The sequence below is a fragment of the Lissotriton vulgaris genome, chromosome 2_1 (genome assembly GCF_964263255.1).
Source record: "Lissotriton vulgaris chromosome 2_1, aLisVul1.2, whole genome shotgun sequence".
NCBI lineage: Eukaryota > Metazoa > Chordata > Amphibia > Caudata > Salamandridae > Lissotriton > Lissotriton vulgaris.
In genome coordinates, this window is record NC_141687.1 from 1,982,370,233 (window position 1) to 1,982,386,148 (window position 15,916).

Here is a 15,916-nt window from a genome sequence, read left to right on the forward strand (position 1 = left end):
GAAATAAAAATAAAGTAGTGTCTTGTAAGTAGCGCCGGCCGCGACATCTGCGTGATGACATTGGGAGCGCGGGGAGGAGCGGCGTTCAGGAGCAACAGGAAGAGCGGAGGACATGAGCGCGGGGAGGAGTGGCGAGCGGCGGTTAAGCGGTGAGGAGCAGCAAGAAGCGGAGGAGCAGTGGAGCGGTAAAATCAGCAGCGCGGGGAGGAGCGGCGGGTGAGGTAAGTGAAGCAGCCAAGAGCCGCGGGTGCGCACCGAGGGACGGGCGGGAGCCATGAGGGCACACAAGCCCAAAAGCTGCCCCCAGCCCCGGGCAACGCCGGCGGGTGAGGTAAGTGAAGCAGCCAAGAGCCGCGGGTGCGCACAGAGGGACGGGCGGAGGGATGGGCGGGAGACATGAGTGCACGCAAGCCTGAAATGCTGCCCTCAGCCCCCTTCTGCCCCAGGCAACGCTGGGGCAGGCTGCTATTCTGATATATTCACGGTGATTCTGCTATCAACTAATCTTCACCTGTCAACAATATCCGTATGTTTTGAAGTAAACATACATAATAATAAAAAGTAAAATTCGGGACAGACCCCCCCCCCCCCGATCGCATGGTAGCATCATATATTTAAATGCACGTCTCGGTTTTCTTTGTCCCCATATAAACCTATCACAGATAAATTGGACTCCCTGGCGTTGTATTTTGTTTAATTCCAGCGGAACCGCCCTAAAGTATTACATACCTCTAGGAAGGATAATCATCTTAAGTACATTACATCTTTCCACCTTTGTGAGATGCAAGCATTCTAGACAATGTAACTGCTTTTGGATCCCATAAACAATCCTGGTCCAATTCACTTCTATCAAATCCTGTAGAGATATTCTCACTTTAATACCTAAATATGTGGCTTTGTCCATTACCCGTACATCACCTGGGCATGCCAGCTTAGTACATACAATCTGTGTTGTGGAAGCATTTAACTTATAACCTGAAACCTCATCAAATATATCAGCAAATCTTTCTATCTCAGGTACTGCTTTCGCAGGTTCTGAGGATGCCACCGCTATGTCATCTGCATAGGTTAAAACATGTACCTGATATTGTCCACAACTCATAGATTTGACTCTGCTCCAACATAGCCAGAAAAGGATTGATATATATTGTGAATAGCAGCGGGAAGCACAGGCACCCCTGTCTTGTGCCCCTGCTGATCCGAAACTTGCTCTGATTCCCTACCCATTACGCAAATCCTGGCTCATGGTGACTTATGCATACCTTGTATAGCACCAATGTAGCCCTGTCCAAACCCTGTCTCCCGCATGATAGCTCATGGAAACGACCATGACACACGGTCAAACGCTTTTTTCCGCATCAAGAAAAATCAGCTCAAGCCTCCTTTGATTTACATTGGCATAATCAATAGAAGAAACTACTACTCTTAAAATGGCTTACCATACTTCTACCTAGTGTAAATCCATGTTGATAAATAGACATAAAAGGCTTGATAACTTGCACTAGCCTATTGGCAAGTATTTTCGCATACATTTTGCCATCTGAATTTAACAAAGAGATTGGTCTATATTCTCCTAGTAGGTTTGGGGGCTTATCTTTCTTTAAGAACACCGCTATATTAGCCTCATCCCATGAAAGAGTGGGATTCCCTGCTTGCTCCTCTTGGAATGTGATCAGCATGTCTGTTTTCAAAACGTGAAAAAATGATTGATAAAGCTCAAGGGGAAGCTTATACGGTCCTGTAGCTTTACCCCTCGCTAAGGAGCCCATTGCCTCCTCCAACTCCTCCATAGTAATTGTTGCTTCTCATAACAACTGCTGTTCTAGACTTAACTTAGCTGCATTTAATTGTTGACAAAAATTCTCTATATCCTGCTCATTGACATCCCTTTGCGTATACAATTCTTGATAAAAGTGATAAAATACTCCCAATATCCCCTCCAACGTTTCAACCGTATTACCAGCTGCATCCACCATTGCCCTTATTTTCTCTGAAGACTATCTGACTTTTAACCTTTGTGCTAGACATCGTCCTATTGCTACCCCATATCTGTCTTGTTTATACAGCTTATATTGATAAGCAATTTCCTTACACCATATCGCATTAATTTTGGCTTTACAACATGCAATCTTAGTTTGTGTATCACTGACCTCTAATCCCTGTCTGAGCAGGGATTTCTAATCCCTGTCTGAGCACCTGTATCAGCTCTTGCTCTTGCTTCCTTAAATCTTCCAAGAGCCGTTGAGAAGCACATTGGTTTTTAGCACAGAAATAAAGGAAAGGTTTCTAGGGCAAACAATTCATACTGTTTCATTTCTTGAATAATATCTTTTGTTCAAGACACAGTTTTACTCATTTGCAGTAAGTGCTCATGTTCTAAAAGGCACTGTTAAAAATTAGTGTGGCTCCTGTGCTGATATCTTAAATGTCCCCACTTCTCAGGGAGAGTTCCTTAGCCACCCGGCACAATTTCCAAGGCTATTCAATCAATATCTTTGCTACCTCAGAAGAAAGTCCAGCTCCTTTTGGGTATTCCCAGATGTGGGACTCAGCATCACTGTGCCACTGGATTCAAGCTAGCCTGGCTAAAGAGGGGTGATATCCCGAAACTGATTCCGGGCTGCTTGTTTCGGGTCCAGGAAGGACCTGGCTTGGCAGTTCGGGCTGGGCTGTTCCCATGAGGAGCAGGGTCAAGACTGATTGCATATGGCTGGGTCTAAACTGGGCTGGCATGGTGAGCAAAAGAATGATAGATTTAACCCAGATCTCTTGACTGGGGGTGAATGCTTGATTTGTTTCTCATTCCATCCATCATTTGTGTGTCTTTTGATTTCCCGCCCCTAATTGTGCCGGCAATGCCCAGATGTGGGTCCTGGGCTCACTGTGCCACTGGATTCAAGCTAGCCTGGCTGATGAGGGGTGATACCGGTCCCAGGATGCTTGTTTCTGGTTCAGGGAGGACTTGGCTTGGCAGTGCGGGCTGGACTGTTCCCAGGAGGAGCAGGGTCAAGACTGATTTGCATGTGGTTTGATTTGTTCTGCATTCCATCCATCATTTGTGTGTCTTTTGGTTTTCCCCAAGGCAGCAATGTGCGCTCTGTACTGTGATTTTCTCACCCCTTCCCCCATTTGTAGCCAGGTCATCATCCTTGTGTTTGGCACCATTCTATGTCTAGCAAAGCCCTTTTGCAAACATAACACAAATCTTTAGACATCAAACCTCGGAGTTCAGGGGGAGCCTGATTCTGGGTATCTTAAACTGTACGGTAATAAAAAGTTCATGAAGAAAAAATGTACAATCTTTGTAAAGATCATATTGGTAATGCTAATACTACTATTCTAAGATTCCCACTGAAAAGATAATCATGTGTAGGGGGTTTACAAGTGCTTTATAAACTTTAAAATAAAAAATATACACCCTGTATTAGAACATTATAATGTTGAGAGCGCCATTGAAGACAGCGGAGCAGCAGCAGCCTAGATAAACTGGTATATGCCCGCTGCTCTCAACATTTCAATGCCCTAATATCCTCTGTCTTTCTCTTTATCCTGCTTCTCCAAAGTATATGGATTGGGCAAGGGAAAGCAAAGGGTAGAGGCCATGCAGCAGGACACACAAAGCATTCACCCGCTCCTCCTCCTGAAGCTCAGTGTCACTGGGGCTTCAGAAGGAGGGAGGGGTGAATGCCACTCAGCTCCTGGGTTTCTCAGGCTTGGTTGAACTACGAAAAAGCAATTCATCTGAGCTAGGGAGAACCAGAGGCGCATTTCTGAAGGCCTACATTAACATCTCTTGCTCTGAATGATACACAGTTAAGACCTGTGGCCCTGCATGGGCTGTGAACAGTTGAACATTCACAGAAACATCTGTGAAACAAAGTCTTTGGAGATGAAACAAATGCCTTTGTTTTCTCAATTAGGAAGTTCTGCTCTCATGGGGTGGAATTTTCTAGTAGCTTTATTGCCCACTGTAGCAAGGGCTATACTGGCCAATAAAGCCTGCTCCCTTGTTAAAGGTCCTCGCCTTCGACTCAGGTCTTAATCGCTAGAGTGTGCCTTTAATGTCTTGTACAGCAGGCTATAATGCTATCGTACAATGTTTCAATAATGGTGTTACCTCTGCAAACATTTTCTATATAAAAATATTGCGAGCGGTGTGAATGGAATCGTTGTTTTAACCTTTGCAGTAGATAGCACTTTGGGAATCATATTACTGTGGATGCTTGCATGTTAGCATAATTTACATGTCTAATATTTGAACATTATTCACCTAGACCATAGAGGGCTTCAACACTCACTTTACAGGTGACTTTTATCATGTTAGAAACAGTCTTTGTACATCACAAAATGCTTTCATTGTATAGGAGAAGGTCGCTGCTTGGCCTGCTGTCATTCAGGCTTGTTGTGTGGCCCTAATGCATGTTTCAAAAGTCTCTGATGTGAGAGGTGTAAGCAGTGGTGTAACACAGGCCCCTGCAGCCCCCGTGGTACGGAGGGCCTCCAGCTGCAGTGGACCCGCTCAGCACAGCACTATGGCCTGAGAGATCCGGATTAAATTCGGAGTGGAGGGCCCTCCACGTACCTTGCAAGGGGGCCCATCAAGTTTTGTTACGCACGTGGGTCAAGGTTGCTCTGTAGTCCTCTGATGACATCAGACTTTTAAACCATTTGTGTGGTTTCAGAAAACCTTGCTGTAGTCCTATCCACAAGCCAAATATGCCAATGGGTAATTGGTAATTACACTTCCTCTTTTAGGCATAGATTATACATGATGGGCGCCTGTTTGGCATCCTGCCACTATCTAAATATTCTAGCTTTCTAAGTCCAAATAAAGAAAATAAAAAAAGTAGGGGGCACTGCAGGAAAATGGCAAATTCCTATAGCACTCATGTTAGTGCACCTTCTACACAGTGCACCAAGGCATTAGAATTATTTTGAATTTGTTGTCCACATATTAAGTCTTTAATTGTTATGATGAGGTTTCACAAACTGTGTCAAGCATTTTCTGAATAATAACATTAACAGTAGTATAGGATTTGAGAATGTGATCCATGTCTGTTCGTTCTCATGCTCCTGTTGTGGCTGACTTTGTGCATTACTACGCATGGCCAATAAAGAAGGTATAATAAGCAAGTACAACATGATAGAGGAACATAAGTCCTTACTATCTGCAGATCCCCTGAAGAAGCATCTGCCTTGGCACCCAGTGGCTGGATAGGGTTTGCTCTACGTAAATAAAGTCAAATAAATAAATGCATTCAACAATGTCCTACCTCGCCGTTGTTGGAGTAAGGCCAACCATATTTCACTTTACCAAAACGTCTTCTGCTTCACTTTACAATGCATGCCTCAGAGTTACTGGATGAAGTGTGTGGTGTTTCTTGATTAATGAGGCGCTAAATAGGGTCCGTTATCTTGGCAGCGAACGCCGTCAGATGCTGAGATCAGCGGTGAGGTTCTGGACCTGCTTGGACCCTTAGTTGGATTCCTGGACAAGGAAAGCATCAACCAAATAAATAAGGAGAACCTGCTGCTCCGCCTGGATGAGTTAAAGATGTTCTGCCTTTCCGAAGAGTTCACAGAGCAGCTTGGTAGGCTCTTAACAGAGGAGAGCATGCTGGGGTACAGTAAACTAATTCCTTCTCTGTCTTTTGCAGGTATTAACCAGTTAACACATGGGGTTAAAGTGTGGTTTGAATGGTGTGCATTGGGTATAGATTTATGAGCATTCTGTGGAGCTCTGGCTACACTTGTGAATCCATATGTATCTGATTTGAATTGAGAAAATGATTGAGTGACAGAAAGTGACAGAGAACAAGAGGTGAGGTGCTACACATTCGCCCATTGCTTATCTTTTGACCTCATCTATCCACTGTGCAGCTGTGGGTGAAATAGAGGATTTCCACCTCATCGCAATCACCCATTTGGTGAGACTTAGGGCTAAGCCGATTAATTTGGCGGTGGCCTCTCTGTTTTTGAGTCTTGGAAAGAAACCTATTAGGAAATTAGACATCAGGGCTCTCTATTGCCCTCTCGATGTCAACAAGAGCCACTCTCCAAAATTAACTGAAAACGTGGGACGTTAAGAACATGTGCAGCATGTCCAGCGGGGGAGGTCTGCCATATAGGGCAGACATCCACTAACTCAGGAAACATTAGATCTATTCTGTGAGGGGTTACATATGTTTCATGGAGTATATAGAAATGGACATTTCTAAAGCGAGCATTTCTGGATACTTGGCAGTGGTATTGCAGGCTAGTTGGGGGTCACTAAAGGCTTGCCCCAGTGTTGTCTCCCACATGTCCTAAAGTGTTGCAACGCTGCCAAGGAGCCCAGCTGAAGCTCTCTATAGATCCATGTAATTTATCTCCGAACACGACCAATCGCGTGTAGTGTATATTGGATTGGGTTAGTGTCTGGTTTACAATTCCACACTCCCCAATGTAGGGTTAGTGTGCTTATAATGGTCCAATGTAGCAAGAAATTACCCCTATGCAAGCTGACCGGATCACATACATCCTCAAAATCAAGATTGGCACCCTCAGAAAACAAGTCTCCAATTGTGTTGATTCCCACTGCCGCCTATGCTGGTAATTGTTTTGACAGGATTATAGTCCCACCTGTTAGGGATCCCTTTAACCAGCAGAGTTAGTAAGTATGGCTTTGCACCAGTCATACAAGGGAAGCTAGGTTTTAGGCAATTATGGGGAATGCGAAGAAGCAGTGATTACGGGCTTGGTTTAGGGGTGCACGGAAACAAGGCTCCATGCATAGACATATTTGTAAGTATATTATTTTAAAAATGCCTTATTTAGGATTTAGAAGAGACTGACCACCACTGTAAATCAGTGGGACGTGTCCCCTGCTAAACCCGCAGTTGCTTCACCTGATTTAGAAATAGTGGAATTGTTAGGTTCCCTACAGCAGAGTCTTAGCATCCTTTGACATAGCCCAGCAACCCATCCACAACGGGGACATCTGGTTAATCTATCATAAAGAATTTTTTTCTTGGGAGGGCTCCCAAGCGAGGGATGGCAAACCCAGAAAAACAATCATTTGCCCAGACACCCATGGAGTAATCTACCTCTGTGTCCGGGCCAAGGGTTTTTTGTTTGCGAGAAAAATAACACTTTGATAGTTTGTATCTCGGAAACAGGAATAACTCTGTGCAGTCTGCTTTATGTGGTGGCCCACCCAGAGTCACATTTCTAATGAAAATCACTCACAATGTTAGTGTAAGTACTTTAATCAGAAATCCTATCACAGCAGCAGAGCTCCTAAAATATGACCGGCAGTCTGCTGTTGGTGGGTTGAGGTTGGTCCGTGTGCTGCCAAAGTGTTTGTGGCCCGCTCGCAGGATCTACATGACTGCCTTAGACTTTAGTCACAGTTCTGGAAGATGGCTCTAGTAATAAGCAATTGCTAAAGGTATGCTATAATAGACATGAAAGTTATTCCTCTGCACTGCAAAACATCATTTTGGACAGAAGAATATGGCACACCCACTAAAACGACTGGCTCCTTAGAAAACATTTTTTGCCACATGTCACTTAAACCATTTTATTCCAACAAGGAAAATATGGCTCTGGGGATAACGAAGTACAATCTTGGACTAAGGTATAGAGTTACCTGGCCCATCATATAACATATAGTTCATACAGATGTCAGAACCCAGTGCCCTTGCAAGTTTGCTCCAAAGAAACTCAGCACAGATAAGCCAACACATACTTAACCCTCTCCATGCATGACTGCAGTAAAGAAAAGTATTGATGAGGCAGAAAGAAGGGCATTGTTGATTGAAAGATGCAAAAAACAATCTTGCTGGGACATGGCTGACATGGCCAAGATGAGAGATGCACTTTAATAGGGCTTCAGGCCTCCTCCATCATCCACCTTGATCTGTCCAGTTTTGCTTCTACCCCATCCTGCCTCCCCTTGCACTGCCTGACACACCTCCCCGTGCACTGAAGATTTGAGAAGGCTGCAACGATCGATCGGCAGCTAGTGTGCCAGCGCTGAAGGGGGCAGGAATTGTCAGATGCTGATCTATGGCTGAGGAAGCTAGGGGTTGTGGAGCACTGGGTGGTCTCCCCAGGAGTCACACCACTGAGACACCTTCACCGGAGGGGGGCTCGACAGGCCTGCCTACATTGTGCATTATCCCCCAAAAGGCAGATAGGGACCAGCGGCTCAATGCCTAGATGAGAGTCCATCATCTGTCCCCTCGTCCAATGTGAGCGAAAGAGGAACCGGCGCCCGCTCTTGACTCCAGTGCTTCCCAGGACGGGCAGGGTGAGGGGCCTCCTGGTGTGAATCCATCTACTTCCTGGCACCCCACCCCAGACATTTCACTGCGCCTTTCACTGCTGGTCCAAATAGACATGCTTTGCAGATAGCGATGCCCGTGTAATCTCTATTGCACAGAGGTATAAACATATACCGGCTCCTACCTGCTCACCTATCTATTCTGAATGGTGCACACACTGTACCCTTAGTACTGGAACCACTGGGAGACTACTTAAAATCTTGGAGACCTGCACGCAGCCACCAGCCAAACACTGACTTTTCCTGCCTATCTGTATACAGCCGTCCAAGCTTTAACCAATTTCATTATGACTACTCGTGCTGCATCCCAGTAAATACCGGCCTTTAGCCCTTGGACTGTGTTGTAACTCTCTTCTCTGACCCACATGTGCTGCCTCAGTGCTCATCCCCTAGGATCCCTCTGGGACATGTATTATCCTGGACATCCCCACGTAGCCACAAAGGGGAAAGGCAAACACTCAACAGCGCATGCTCAACTCAAAGTTGACAAATTTGCAGTACCATCTTCTAGATCTGGGGAGGTACAGTAGGAGCCACCAACCCCCCCCCCCCCAACTCCCCCATCAGACTTTAAGGATATACAAACCATACTGCAGATCATCAATGAGAAGTAGTAAAGATCAAAATGTTGGAGGTTATGGTTGATGTATCGCTCCTCTAGCAAGATCTACAGAATGTAGCCAATAGCCACGCTGGAAGATGACATAGCAAATCTGAAAACGAATGCCTCTAAACTTCTCTTAGCATCCGGCTCTCTTGAATCCTGTGTGGAAGATGCTGAGAACAGGTCTTGTCGCAATAAACTTTGCCTGGTGGGGTTCCATGAAGGTGTGGTATGCACTATTCCAGCGAAATTCCTAGAGACATGGCTATCCTCTTTGGTCCATGAGGGCCTGCTTGCTCTGTGGTTCATCATTGAGAGAGCTCATCTATCCTTACATAGCACCCACTACCGGGTGCCCCCCATGCCCATTAATAGGGACCTCTGTTAAATGCTGCTCTTCCCTGCTAAACTCAAAGTGCTCTTCCAGGATCACTCGTACTTCTTTGACTCCCTGGAGTCTTCCTGGGAGTGGGAAATGAAACAGAAGATCCTACAGGGTCCAGTGACCTAGGAGGGCGGTCCTCCTGACTGACAATGGAAAATGATCTGAGGTGCCCGGGGAGCAGCCCAAACAAGATCCCAATAGCACCAGGGGCTCTTGCGTGCCTCCCCAGTCTCCTTAGAAACCACGCATGCCTTTAATCATGAGATTCATACTCAGGACTCTGAGGCCCAACTAGAACATAAATCTTTGGAAACGGGAGCCGTCTGCAGCGACACAGGCCTTCAAGACACCGACCTCCCGATAGAGTGATGCTCTGGGAGAAAACCCGCCTACATTGGCGGTGAGGGGCAAGGCACTTTTACGTACTGGGTTATCTATTAGAACCCACATCGACGGACAAAACTCGTGATCATTCTGCACTTGAGGGGGCCCACCACTAACACCTGCTACACTTGGCTGTTAGAGAATGGTTAGATGGGAGTTCTAGGGCAACAGATGCTTCAAGGGAAATAAGTATGTGGTGGAGAGAGTTGGGGGGTTATGCAATGATTGCAGCATTTTTGTTTTCTGTTTGTTTTGTTTAATTCATACTTACAGTACTATTGGCCCTGGGATTGATTCTTGGCCCAATCCAGGCCACATGTCGATCCCCATAGCCAGACCCTACGAGAAGCGGATGCACTCCTCCCTTTACTCTTCCAAATGGCATTTGTTAGTCTTTTCTTGGAAGGTTGACTGTCTGGTGATCACTGTTGCTGTGTCAGACATATCCCAGTGGCCCATGTAATGCCTCAACATGTTATACTTCACGGAAGAACAATGCACTGTCTGCATAAATATGAAACTTACTTCCAATTTGCCACAAACCAAAGCATGGTGCACTCTCCAGGAATACGGTGTGCTGCTAATAAAGCTACCATTAGAGGGTATCTAAAGAATGTATATATGCCATAAGGCAAGGGCCAAACTTGACCAGATCACAAAAGTTGAGTTTTATTGAGATTTGGAACAGAACCGCCCCCCCCAGAGTCCAACCCGGAGGCCCGTCACTGACAACTGACATTGTTCAGAATAGCTCTTCGGCAGCTGGTCCTAGAGGGTGCCCGTCAACACTGGGGGGCATTGGTCTGTAATGTCTATGAGTACGGAGACAAGACTGGGAAATTACTTTACTGGCTGGCTACTAGAGATATTGCCTCCAGAGTGGTCCCCGGTGCCCGTGACTCTCTTGATCCACTGAACCACACTCCTTAAGAGGTAGAAGAAGCCTTTGCTAAGTATTAGTGTCGACTTTACACTTCACAACCAAGCATGAAGGTCAAGACCAACAAACCTGTATTTACGGATAACTCCCTTCCGTCGCTGTCAGCTCCCTTAAGAGCAACCCTAGACTTCCCCATAGCCACAGTAAAAATAGAGAAAGCAATACAAGATATGAGCTCTGGTAAAACAACAGGCCAAAATAGCTTCCTCCTCTAATACTACTTTGCATTTTGGAACACTCTCTCCCTTCACCTCCTCAATCTTTTTAACACTGAAGCAGCTGAAAAGAGAGCCTTCCCCACCAGAGCTAGATACAGCAACCATTGTCGTCATCCATAAATCTAATCCTCCTGCTACCAACTAGGAGTTTTATAGACACATCTCCATCATAAATACGGAGTTCAAAATATTGTCTAAAACCTATCAAACACCCTCCTAAGTGCTTTCCCGGCTCTAATTAATCCAGTCCAATGCAGCTTCCTTTTCGATTGAAGCACTCCGCACTATATCTGCCTTCACATGGCCTTAATCCGTCTACAGGGGCTCCAAGATCAATGCAGCTTCATGCCGAATCGAAGAACTCAACACTGAATCCAATGCCTTCATGTGGCCCTAACATATCTACAAGGGCTCTCCTGCTGTTGGACTTTGAGAACGCATTTCAGTCGGTCGAAAGGTCTTTCATACACATGGTTCTCAAACTCATGGTTTTCAGCCCTAGATTCTGCAGCTTCTTTATTCTGAATCCTCAGGACAGGTGCTGGTAAACATGGTACTATCAGACATTTTCTCTATCTCTGGAGGGAACCGACAGGATTGCCCATTAGCCCCCCTCCTTTTTCCCTAGTTATTAAGCCCTCAGCATATCTGAGGCGCTGTGACATTTAAATATCCACATTGAATTAGGAAAAAAGCCATAAGAAAAAATCGTTTTCTATGCAGATGATGTGCTCCTATTTTTCACTGATCACCACCTCTCAGGGTCCTTTTGTCTCCAAATTTTGCTCTGTCCAAGAAAGGATTGGTCCTCAAACTGAATCCGATACATCTTTATTGGCCTCCCTCCGAGGAAACAGTAGAAGTACATCCTAGCAGACAACTATCCCAATGAGGCAGCTCAGCTTCAGATATCTAGGTGTACATATAGCGCTGCAGACGGCCCTCACATCAAACCTGAACCTCTCCCTCCTCGTGACCAAGATGAAAACTGGTCTCCATAGATGGGCACAACTCCCATTCAATGTGTTGGGTAAAGTGGCCCTCTTTAAAATGATGATTCTTCCCTGATTTCTTTCTGCCCTCCAGAAATTTCCGCTACTCATCCCAAATAGCTGGTTCAAAGCTCTTACATCCTTCATTTGCTCCTACTTATGGGCAGGCCTACTCCCCCTGTATAGACATGGACAAAATGCTCAAACTCATTTACGATGGCGGCATGGGGATGGCCAATCACCAGTTGTACTACCGTGCAAGTCAAACCCCGTTGATCAATGACTGCCTGTGTGTAGCGACCCACCTACTAAGTTGAACTTGCGCTCCTTGAACTAGAGTGGATCATGGGGCTGTTATATAGAAACCACATCCCTCAATCCCTCACAGAGGTCACCAGAGTGGTCCTTGTGAGCTGACGATACGCTCTGCGGGCAATGGGCTGGGAGCGGAGCCTAACATCACAGACACCCTGATAGCAAGGTCACTCACTAGCTGCACCACCCAACGTAACATAAGGACTTTTCTAAATGGGATCAGATAGGGATTGCTACACTGGCAGACGTGTGTCAGGGGAGCATTGTACGAACATTCCAAGACCAGCAGACCCAGTATTGTTTGTCACTGATCCAATTCCATAAATATCTTCAGCTTAGACATGCCTTCTATAGACACATAGATGACATGGAGGATCTGCCCGAATTCAATCTTCTTGAGGCTAAGCTTCTAATGGGAAGCTTTAGTAGGGGGAGGTATTTCCCAAATATATTGAAATCTGATCATCAACACCCCAAACAGATTCCTGATGCTTAGACAAAGATGGGAGAAATGGGTGGGACCGCTTGATAACATGGGCTAGCAGGAAGCTCATATGGCTCCCCAGGACATGCCCATTTTCTCTCCTCCGACTGGTCCAGCTTAACTATCTTCATGCCACCTACTTGTCCCCTCACTGCTTATGGCATGCTGGAAAACTCCCAACCTGGACTTGCTTTCAGTGCAGTTGCCCAGACGCTGATTTCTTCCATGTTATGTGTGGTTGCCCTAGTACAGCTAGGTGTAGGGGCCGAGATAGACAAGCATTGAATCCAATACTGGGACACAACATTGACTTGACTGCTAAATCTGCATCTGGTGAAACGCAAAGTGATTGCACTCTGGTAACCTTGGTTTTGATAATGTCCAAAAGAGACATTGTGCAAAGCTAGAGAACACCGGCGCCCACTTAGTCCATCTACTGAGCAAGAGGCTGTCCCACCAAACATTTTAGAATTTGGGGTAAATGATTACACAAATTTGCATTGTTTTTGAGGGTGGATGACGTGATGGACCCCTGAAGCTTCACTTAGATTTGTATCGCCCAGGCCTGACAGGGTACTTACTGGTGTACCTGTATGGTTGTTCACTTTCTTTAGAACTAATAAAAATAGTTTATCGAAAGAAAAACAACCTTGCTCAGTTCTTGCAGACATCAGAGTCACGGATCTATGTCTGGTGGAGCCTTGAGAGCAATCTGCTCCATAAGACATCATTCCCATGATGTGCATGAATGTTGGTAAGGGACAGGGGCGGAGACTGATTTTCAGCAGTATGTGCTATGGCATCATAAACTAGTTAACTGTGTAGGCCCTAATAGCAGACATACAGATGCCATATATTCTCAAAGTATACATATTTTCTTCCAACTCTACCCCTTGGGTTGTTTCCCTTCTTAGTGATTCAGACAGAATAGGAACTACATTTGTAGAGTTGTAATTGAAACTCTTTCTTAGAATGGAGTGTAGAAGTTTAACAAGAGAATTGACCTTTCACTCAGTACTGTAGAAGTATGCAGAACGGTGCTGCTTAAATTATTCCCCAGGGGAAGATCGATTAGGAGCCTGTTGTTGCTCAATTATATCCCTGTTGGTGCTCATTTACTGTCTTTACTGCTCAATTATGCTCCTTATGTTGCTTAATTATTTTCTTACCGAAACTGCTTTATTCCACCCTCCCCACTAGCTGCCAGTGCCTGCCCTTTAGTCTTTATCACCAATGTGGCTGATCCATCCTGGATAGTGGGTCTGTGGATGAGCAGGAGCTTCGATGCAGTGATATTAACCCAGCGCATGAAAGTGCTCCTGCTGACTGGCTGCACATTCTCAAGCTAGCAGCTCTCACTAGCAATGTGTGGAGGGCATATACTGCGAGATAAGGGTTCTACAGAACATGTATAGGGCTTAGGCTAATGAAAGATTCCACAGTAAGTAAAGGGGGTGCAGTGTATGTAATGGAAGAACAGAGAGAGAGAAGTGTTGGTGATGGACCATATTTGGTGAGGGAAAACAGAGTTTGTGAAACACACAGAAATCATGATGGACACAGAGTAGCAGAGGGAGGCATAGAGTGGATGAGATGCACACAGTAGCCAAGAGTGATACAAATATTACTTGTCTTCAGTGTATATCAAGCATTACTTTTAGTAATATATTACTGCAACCCAAAGAGGGTTTAGGTTAATTTTAAATCAAATGATCAATCTATTCTCCAATCCTGTATGGTTTTGATTTTGCCCCTGAGGTGAATTTAGGGAAATACCAATCTGCTCATGGATGTGGGTACTACCCTCTTCATAGGACATGCACATTTTACACAAAATGCTGGCCAAAATGAAGGTAGCAGACCTGACATACAAACACCTCTGTGGAACCCCCCATCCACTTCTTTGCAGAACCTCTCTCAGAACAACAACTACTTGATCCTAAGTCTTGTACCTCCCCCAAACCTTCATTCCCAACTCAAACATCACTGGACGCAGCAATGTAATTGTTGTTGTTATTGTTATTGTTATTGTTAATGGGATTTTATAACGCGCCTAATCACCTGCAGGCCTCTAAGCGCCAGGAGAGATGGTAGTAAACAATAACTTAGCAAGATGGAGGCTGGATTATACTGTGCTCATGCTTTTTCTGAACAGGAATGTTTTTAGGCTCTTCCTGAATCGTAGTAGGTTCCCTTCCCGACGTTGTTTTAGAATCCTATTCTTTGGCTCTAACTTTCATCACACATTATCCGCCCACTCACTCTTCAATTCACCCCTCCCAAACCTTATGCAGCTTATCTTGTGATGCAAAACTATCCCAATTAATTTGTAGTAATGTAAGTGCCAGGACCTGAGGTAGTTCTCAGGAGGCCAGCATGGGTGGCACTGCCAACTGTCCCTACCAGCACGGCCAAATTGTAATCACCGTACAATACAGGTGTAATATTTTGACTATTCCAGGTCACTTAGTGCTGTAAATATGGCATGGGCCCACTGCTTTTATTTAAAAAATATATATATATTGAGCATGTAAATAGAGAGACAGCACCATCATGTGTTAGATAGTCAAATATGCGTGCAGGAGTTTACAAATAAGTGCCAATGGTAAACAATGGTTTTAATCTCAATCTCTGTTTCTAGCTCTACGCCTCTCCTCTCTATCTTGCTCATTTTCACTCATGTGTGCTTTCTCTCCCCTAACCTCAATATGTGTCTCTCTTTTACTCACCCCTTTCCAAAGTAAAATTGACCACTTGGGTTGTGCTTACTGAACTCCCAGAATCCTCTTCCAAATAAAGTGTGTCATAAAGTAGCCCTGGCTGTGTCATAGGGAAGATCTATTGGCTTTAACAATGCCTGTTAACATTGCTTGTTAGCATTTCACCTTTTATAGAGATTTCTATTGTACATTATGCTGTATTGATGTGTTATATGGCATGAATACATTATGGGTTTGTTTTGGTGATTCAAATATATATGGCTTTATTTTTTTTTTTTGATTTAAAGATTTTTATTGAAAAATAAAAGTGGCATATACATTGGCATTTGTTTCACAGTGCATTTTGTTGTCTCTTTTCCTTGGCTGTTGCAGAAGAGAAAAGAAAATAAGAGGAAAGAGGAAGAAAAAGAAAAAGGGGGGGGGTCAGTTAGTGCGGCTTCTTTAAGTGTTCATCGAGAGGTTCCCACATGAGCTCTTTGGGAGTGTGTTCTTTCGAGAAGTTGCCTGTGATGTTGTCTGCTGCTCTTAGGAAGGTGACCCAGTTGATC

At 44.9% G+C, this 15,916-nt stretch overlaps 1 protein-coding gene across 1 annotated transcript in view; it reads left to right on the plus strand.

The window, feature by feature from the left end:
- Nucleotides 1-15,916, plus strand: part of STRC (stereocilin) — a 446,062-nt gene that overhangs the window by 282,810 nt on the left and 147,336 nt on the right. Inside the window, exon 21 of the mRNA XM_086957009.1 lies at nt 5,423-5,622. Within this exon, the coding sequence (XP_086813135.1) occupies nt 5,423-5,622 (200 nt within the window). The remainder of the gene's footprint in view (nt 1-5,422; nt 5,623-15,916) is intronic.